The sequence below is a fragment of the Myotis myotis genome, unplaced genomic scaffold (genome assembly GCF_014108235.1).
Source record: "Myotis myotis isolate mMyoMyo1 unplaced genomic scaffold, mMyoMyo1.p scaffold_m19_p_5, whole genome shotgun sequence".
Lineage (NCBI taxonomy): Eukaryota > Metazoa > Chordata > Mammalia > Chiroptera > Vespertilionidae > Myotis > Myotis myotis.
In genome coordinates this window covers 82,188,079-82,196,211 of record NW_023416357.1, presented here as the reverse complement: position 1 = coordinate 82,196,211, position 8,133 = coordinate 82,188,079, and the positions used below count along the sequence as shown (strand labels likewise).

General features: G+C 45.8%; 1 protein-coding gene across 11 annotated transcripts in view; it reads left to right on the top strand.

Annotated features, from left to right (window-relative positions):
- The first annotated feature begins 1,136 nt into the window (after positions 1-1,136).
- DTX2 (deltex E3 ubiquitin ligase 2) overlaps positions 1,137-8,133 on the top strand; it is a 37,011-nt gene continuing 30,014 nt past the window's right edge. For 8 of the 11 annotated variants that reach the window (XM_036308847.1, XM_036308845.1, XM_036308841.1 and 5 more), the window contains exon 1: positions 2,457-2,594. Coding sequence is in view for 1 of the 11 variants with exons in the window: in XM_036308842.1 (XP_036164735.1) it covers positions 1,137-1,276; positions 2,428-2,594 (307 nt within the window). In the remaining 10 variants the exon portion in view is untranslated. Of the gene's footprint in view, positions 1,277-2,427; positions 2,653-8,133 lie in introns of those variants that run through there. The other 3 variants (XM_036308842.1, XM_036308837.1, XM_036308838.1) reach the window with 3 other exon arrangements.

Below are 8,133 nucleotides of genomic sequence, written 5' to 3'. Positions count from 1 at the left end.
CCCTTTCGAGGCCTCAGCTTCCTGTTCTATAAAGTGAAGTTTTTAAACTGAATTATTGGGGATGTCTCTTCCTCTATCCCCAGCAGTCTGAGTCTTCTTCAAATCCCTGATAAAGTATGAGTGACATTAGATTATGTAAAAATACTTAACTAGAGTTTAAGAGTCAGAGGACTCTGTACCCCTGAAACTATATGAAAAATGTGTGTGTAATGTGTAGGCATACATGTGTGAAAACTGACACCTGAGCATTTTTCTGGGAATGGCTTTGGAAAACAGGTCTGTGATCTCAAAAGATTAGTCACCAGCCTTATTTAGGCCTCATCACCTTGGACCTGGACTAGAGCAACAGTCTCCAAACTGGTCTCCCTGCTACTTTCTCTTTCCCTTCAATCTATCCTCCACCCACCACACAGGGTTTCCTAAGGTGAATGCTGACCTGCTAAAAATCCTTCCATTGGCTCCAGTTGCCTAAATTCCTTGCATGCCATTTAAAGACCATTATAATCTTACCCAGCCTTCTCCCCATACTCATATCCTGTCACACCCTAATCTATTTTCTCTGTCCTCAGCCCCTTCATGAATCCTCTGCCCTGGCCACAATGAACATTTCACGGCTTGCTGAGTGCATCAGGCACTTTCACATCTCTCTTCTTTTGCATGAGGTTCCCTGCAGTCCATCAGGCAAACCCTTATGTGGGCTTGGAAATCCAACTCAATCATCACCCCTCCGTGATGTCTTCCTGACCCAACCCCCAAATTAGGGGCATCCTTCTATGCTCCCACTCCTTTAGCATAATATTTATCCCACTATATTGTAATTGTGTGTTTGTGTCTATTTCCGCAACTACTAGTAGGTCCGAAGTTCTTCCAGGAGAGAAACCAAGTTTCCAATTGACGTGTTAATCCCCAGTACCCAGCACAGGGCCTAGAACTATGTATTTACCAGTAAAAACTATGTTAAAAAAACAACAACGATGTAAAATAATCAGTAAATTAATGAAGGAGCAAGTCATGAGCAAACAGGCTAAGGAGAAAGGATAGATACAGCTGAACAGGTCTGCCCCGCCTCCGCCCCCTGCCCCGCCCCGCCCCCAATCCACTGAACTACATAACCCAGAAGGCCCCGCGTCCTGAGCATGCGCACTGGAGCGCAAGGAAGCTGCGACGCGGAGTTTCACTCTGGCTGTCTCCAGAGAATCGGAGCCTCCGCCGGAGTTGTTCCCAGGCCCGAGGGTAGCGGTGCCCTCCTCCTGCCCCCTCGCCCTCCTCAGCCTCGGTGAGAGGGGGCGGTCAGGCCACCTGCTGGTCGCCAGGGCTGGGGTCCCGAGGGCGCGGGGGAGACCAAACTGTGCTGGGACCGGAATGGGGCGGGCGTGGAAGTGAAGGGGGGCTGGGCCGGGCCGGAGGGGCGTCCCGGGACGAGGTCAGGAGGGGATTTGGGAGGACCGGTCTCTAGACTGGGGGGCTCTGAGGTTGGCGTGGGGGGCATTGGGAGGCGCTGGGAGCTTCGACTGTGTGCTGGGTGGGAGGGTAAACGCCGGGGTGGAAGCCGAAGGGCTAGCAGGTGGAGGGGCGCAGAGCCGGGGAGTTTGAGCCGGTCGGTTGGAGCGAACCTCGTCCCACAGGACCTGGAGGAAGCGGGGTGACCCTGCCGCCAGGCTGCGGGGTAGGGTGTGGTTTCTGTCGGGGTCTGCCTCCTGGTGATCGACTCGCTGGAGCGGGGCTGTAATTTAGAGAGGACTCTGCCTCCGAACTCTGCTTTCCTGTCCCGAGCGGGGTCCGCCTTCCGGGAATCCCCTGTTCCCAGAGACCCTGGGTTACTTTTGCGGGGTTCGTAATGTATGCTGAAGAGGATTTAGAAGACTTTTTCTGGAGCTACCCTTTCATCCCGCCTTTCTCAGCCAGCTACTAGTTCCACTTCCCTAAGTGCCGGTCGCAGTGGAAATAGTGTGTGCACAGGCGCTTGGACCCTTCAGAAACTCAAAATATTTCTGCATGCCGTCCCAGCTCCTCTGGAGTTCTAGCAGGGGGGCTTTCTGGTGGCCAACATTAGGCTTTAACTTAAGCCATCGGAGTAACTATAACTAGGCCTCTGGTTCATTGCTGTGTGCCTGTGGCTAAACTTGAACCCTCTCTGGTGTGTTGATTTCCTTGATGCGTACACAGCAGACTGGCTTATAAAATCCTTCTGGGCTTTTCTATGAAAGGGCTCAGGTTATTTATTTTTTTATTATTGCTTTTGACCATTCCCTTGATTATTTGAGTGGGTAGAGGAAGACTACCGCACCGTCCGCTCTGCCTAGGGTTTCGGAAAGTAAATCTGGTGGTTTCCAGTCCCCAGTCACACGGACCCAACATCTGTGCATTCATTTTCACTAACTGCTGTTTCTCAATGTAAAACCTGATCATCTTCTTCCTTGTTGGCAGAGGTGTCTTGAAATTTGTGTTGCTGAGTCAGCAAGCCTTTCAGATTTGCCTGGGTTTTGTTGTTTGCGTTTTCTATCAAGATGGGAACTCGAACAAGTCATTTCTCCTAAGGATCGGGTGTCGCCACCAAGAAGGGACGGTTTGTGCCAGCTCTCCAGAGAGAAAAGGTGAGAGCCATGGGGACTTTACATTGCTGCCTTCTTCATCTGGTTTTCAATAGAAAAGGTGAGGACTGGGGAGGGTAGAATTTGAGATCTCCAGGATGAAAGTGAGCCCTGGGAGTAGATTGCTATTGCTCTCTCAAAGAAATTCAAGTGGCTTCTTGCCAATGACTTCTCCTGTTTAACCAGTCTTAGAGGGCGCTTTCTACATGGTCTGCACTTTAAGACATGCTTTATGGGATGAAGGACATAAGCCATGATTTCTGCATTTGAACAGGGAAATTTTTATTTCTTTTGTTGCATGAATCTTTACTGGGTGCCTCCTTTGTGTCAAGCCCCATGCTCAGTGCGGGGGGTACTGTGAGGAGCAACAAGAGCTCTGTCTTCTGGAACTTGGTTTTTTGGTAGAAAAGACAGCAAGCCATAGACAGTGACAGGTTTTGTCAGTGTGATATGCGTTGAGGAGGGGGACTCACAGGACAAAACTACCACCACTCCAGGAAGGGGGTAGGAAGGAGGGTGAGAAGCTCAGGAAGGCTTCGGGAAGATGATAGCAAGGTGAATTATGAAGGAGTAGGATTTAGAAAGTAGGGGCAGTAGCCTGGCAGAGGAGTGGGCAAAGCTGTGAAGCTACCTGGCATGTCTGGACCACTGTACATAGCTCAGTGGCTAGAGCAACAAAGGGTCGGTGTGGGATAGAGGATGCTGGGTAGGTGGGCAGAGGTCTGAGTGTGGAGGGTTTGGTGAGCCATGCCAAGGCTCCGGGGGGGGGGGGGGGGGCAGAAGGATTTTAGGGGAAGAATTCCAATTGGGGAGGGGGATCATTTAAAGTACACACTCGCCGGAAAGTGTGGGTTGGATTTGATTGGATTATTATCTTTGTGACTGTTCCTTACACCATGCCAGCTTCTGGTAAGGGGGAGATTTTGCCCTCAGCTTGATGATGAACATAGAGAACTCTGGAGGACAGACAGAATGCTGTGGAAGTTGATAAAAGGGTATTTTCTTTCAGTTGGGCACACCAAGGCATCATGGAGGTGCTATTTATTTATTTATTAACCCCTAGAGTACCGGGGCGCACGATCTCGCTCCTCCTGTCTTTTCGCCAAAAGTGCGGGGAGCGCTATCGCGCTCCTCCTGCAGTGTCCAGTTCTAAGTCTGCTTTTATTAGTGATGATGATATTGCTAAATATGTCAATTCTTGCTGTGAAGATGACGATTTTGTGGAAGATATTGAATATGTAACTTCATTTACTTGCGATTCATAATTTTTTTCCTAAACTGCTGTAAAATCAGCAAAAATGCCTTGGCAGTTTTAGCATAGTTCCTAGGATATTGGTTGGCACTCAAAGGGTTAAAATATATTTGACTGGAATCAAACCCAGGACCCTTCAGTCTGCAGGCCGACGATCTATCCACTGAGCCAAACCAGCTAGGACTGGAGGTACTTTTTTAAAAAAATATATTTTTATTGATTTCAGAGAGGAAGGGGGAGAGAGAGATGGAAACATCAATGATGAGAGAGAAGCATTGATCAGCTGCCTCCTGCATGCCCCCTACTGGGGATCGAGACCACAACCTGGGCATGTGCCCTTGACTGGAATCAAACCCAGAACCCTTCAGTCTGCAGGCCAACAATCTATCCACTGAGCCAAACCAGCTAGGGCTGGAGGTACTATTTAAATGGGGCCTTGAGAATATGGGTCAGGTGAGGGTGGGTGGCCAAGTGAATGGGATTCTGTGTGGAGCTGAGGCATAGAGGTGGGGAAATGGGATGTATATGTGGTAGTAGAGCATCACTTACAATCTTTGGGAGGGGTTGGGGAGAGGGAGGTATAGATGAAAGAGGGAATTGAAGGGAGGTGCACTGGCAAATAGGGTTGATAGAGAGGGACCAGATTGTGATGAGCTTCAGTGTCAACCCAAGGAGCTTGAACTTTATTCCAGAAATCCATGGAGATGTCGAAGAAACAGGATCAGAACTGTATTTCAGAAAGCTCAATCTTGCACCTGTCTCTGAGGTGGACTAGAAGGAGAGATAAGAGTTGGGGAAAGCCAGTGGGAAAGAATACTTATCAAGGTGAGAGGCATAAAGGTCCCAACCAGAGGGCTCTGAGGACTTGAGGAAGGAGGAGAGAGCAAGCCATGGCAGCTGCGGGGCAGTGGGAGAGAAGCTTGAGGGGGAGCAAGTCTCCCAGGTTTTTCTTCTAACTGCCTGGGTCAGAGTGGAGCCAGAGAATCTAGGAGGAGAAACAGAATTGGGAAGAAGGAAGGTGAATTTGGCTTCAGACATGTTGTAAGTACCTAAGATGCCAACAGGAAGGGGATGGTGGGCTAGGGAGAAAAGTCCCTGATTCATTCTACACATGCCTGCAGAAATTGTATGCCAGGGCTTGTGCCTGGCACTTGGAGTACAGAGATAAATTAAATGGTCTCTTTTCTGTGTTTAATTTTTACCTCAGACTTGCTTATATTTATTTACTAAGCTATTTTTAATGAATGTAGTAAGCATCTGTATCTCAGCCACTCAAAACAAAAGCTTGGGGTTTGAAACAAAAAAGTATACATCTAAGCATGCAATATTCCCATTTTCATCCTCAGATAATCATTATCCCCTTGCTTTCATTTTAATATAGGTTTATTGTACCTATATATTTCAGAGGAAACATATATAATTTAATTTTGCTAAGATTTGTCGTCCATATGATTTTATGTCATTTGTTTTTGCTACTAACATTCTATGGTGTAAGTACACCATAGTTTGTCACCTGATCTTCACTGATGGGCACTTAGTTGTTTCCAGGTTTTAGCTGTTGCAGGTGTGCTGCTCTGAACATTTCCATACACATCTCCTGTGGAACATGTGTAAGAGGTTTTCGTGGTATAAACTTAGGGGTGATAGTTTGCTGGGTCATCAGGTAAATAAACGTTCAACTTTCGTTGCTATTGCCTGACTGTTTTCGGAAGTGGTTGTACCAGTTACATTCTACCAGCAGCAGTGTATAGGACCTCCAATTGCTCCACATTTTTGCCAGCACTTGATATAGGCAGACTTTTTATTTTATTTTATTTTTTGCCAATTGAATGGATATAAAATGGTATCTTTGGATTCTTGATTTCTTTGTCTCTGAGCCCTGACATTGAACATCTCTTTTTTTCAATATTTTTAATTGATTTCAGAGAGGAAGGGGGAGGGAGAGAGGGATAGAAACATCAATGATGAGAGAGAATCACTGATAGGCTGCCTCCTGCACTGAGGTTTGAGTCTAAAACCTGGGATGGGGTGGGGGTGGGGGTGGACCTTGTGCCCTGATTGGGAATTGAAACATGACCTCCTGGTTCATAGGTTGATACTCAACCACTGAGCCATGCTGGCTGGGCTGACCATCTCTTCATCAGTTTATTGGCATATGAGTTTCTTGTGAAATATTTGTTCATGTCTCTTGCCAATTTTTCTGTGGGTTTTTTGGTGCTTTATTATTATTATTGATTTGTAGGAGTTCTTTATATATTTGTTTTAATTTTTAATGCATAAGGCAAATATTTTTTCCAGCTCATAACTTGTCTTTCTACCTTCTTTAAGGCATATTTAGTTGAATGACCATTGTTTTATTCTTTCTTTTTAAAAAATATTTGTATATGTTTTTATATTTTCAAATTGTTTTTTTAATCTTTATTGTTGAAAGTTTTACATAGGTCCCCGTTTTCCCCCCATTAACCTCTTCCAGCTCTCTCCCGCTCCTCCCCACCCAGGCCCTCACCACTCCATTGTCTGTGTCCGTGGGTTATGCATATATGCATATAAGTTCATTGGTTGATCTCTTTTATATGTTTTTATTGATTTCAGAGAGGAAGGGAGAGGAAGAGACAGATAAGAACATCAATGATGAGAGATTCATCAATCGGCTGCCTCCTGCACTCCCCCTACTGGGGATTGAGCCCACAACCCAAGCATGTGCCCTGACTGGGAATCGAACTGTGACCCCCTGGTTCATGGGTCGATGCTTAACCACGGAGCCACACCATTCTTAGTTTTAATATAGTGAAATGTATTTTTTCATTTTTAGTCAGTGTTCTGTGTCTTGTTTAAGGTATCTTTTCCTGAGCATATCCTTGCCTTGGAGAAGCCTATGCCCTAGTGGAGAGAACAAGCAGAGTATGTGCCACATAGTAGGTGCTTAATAAATGACACACCCGCTGCCTAAGAACATAGTGTGTCCACTTATATAGCCTGTATTTTTGGTTTGTTGTGAGCATTATCTTAGGTCTGTAAGCTTTTTGTAAACATTTTTCAAGACTTAAAGTCTATCATTAAGATGTACCATAATTTATTTAGGAATTTCATTTTGTAAACCAGTGTCACTCCAATACTTGCACTCAGATATTACCTGGACATTGATTGTTAAGAGTGACCAATTCTCCCTGTGTGGCAGGAGCTGATGTAGGAATAATTTCACAGTATAGAGTCTCAAGCTGGGAATTAAGAGAGGAGTAGGTGGACAGGTGGGGTAGACATACTCTCAGTGGGGTTGAGGGGCATGGAACAGCCTGGCCTCTTCTGGGTCCTTCCTTGAGTTCCTGATGGCTGAAACAGAGGGCTCATCTGAAGAAAAGATTTATGTAATCTGTGTGCGTGGCATTATAACAGATAAGAGGGTCCAGAGGAAGTGTAGAGAGGGAGGGCAGAACCTGATTTCCTTATACAGGGAAAGGTGTTAATGCCTGATATGGCTCTGGGAAGCAGTTGGGGTTTCTAGTGGTGGCGCTGACAACATGCTTCCTGCCGTGTTATTGGATGCTGTATTTCATCATCAGATGTTGGGCAAAGACCAACGTGTCTGCAGAGGGAAGGGCATGTCCTTGAGGTGGCTAGACATAGGCACTCTCCTATTTTAGTAGAAAGAATGGGTTCAGAGAAGTGGAACACAGTGATAGATGTTGGGTAGGTGGTAGGGGAGAGGTCGACACACCATGGCCCATGGGTCAAATTTGGCCCACTGCCTGTTTTTGTTAATAAAGTTGTATTGGAATTGTGTACCTGAAACCTGTATTATTTTGTAAACCAGTGTCACTCCAATAAATTCAATAAAAAGGGGGGGAAATTTATTGGGACACAAGCACTCCAGTTAGTTTACACATGGTCTATGGCTGTTTTTGCATTTAGTACCAGAGTTGCATAGTTGCAACAGGCACCCTTTGTTCTGAAAAGCATAACATAAGTAGTTTCTGACCTTTTATAGGAAAAGTTGGCCAACTCCTGCCATGGGGAGTCATGGTAACTGTGGTAACCTGGAGAATGTGTACTAGCAAGTTGTTTCTGGATGAATAATGAATCTAGGTCAGGCCTGCAAATGCTGCCAACTTTTCTGATTCTCAAGAAGCTGGAAATCTGGATTAAAAATGTTTTATTGATTGATTGATTCTAGAGAGGAAGGGGGAGAGAGAGAGAGACATCAATTTGTTGTTCCATTTATTTATGTATTCATTGGTTGCAGTGCTGTGGACAGGGATTTGCAGCTAAATCCCACAAGAGAACACAAGGGAA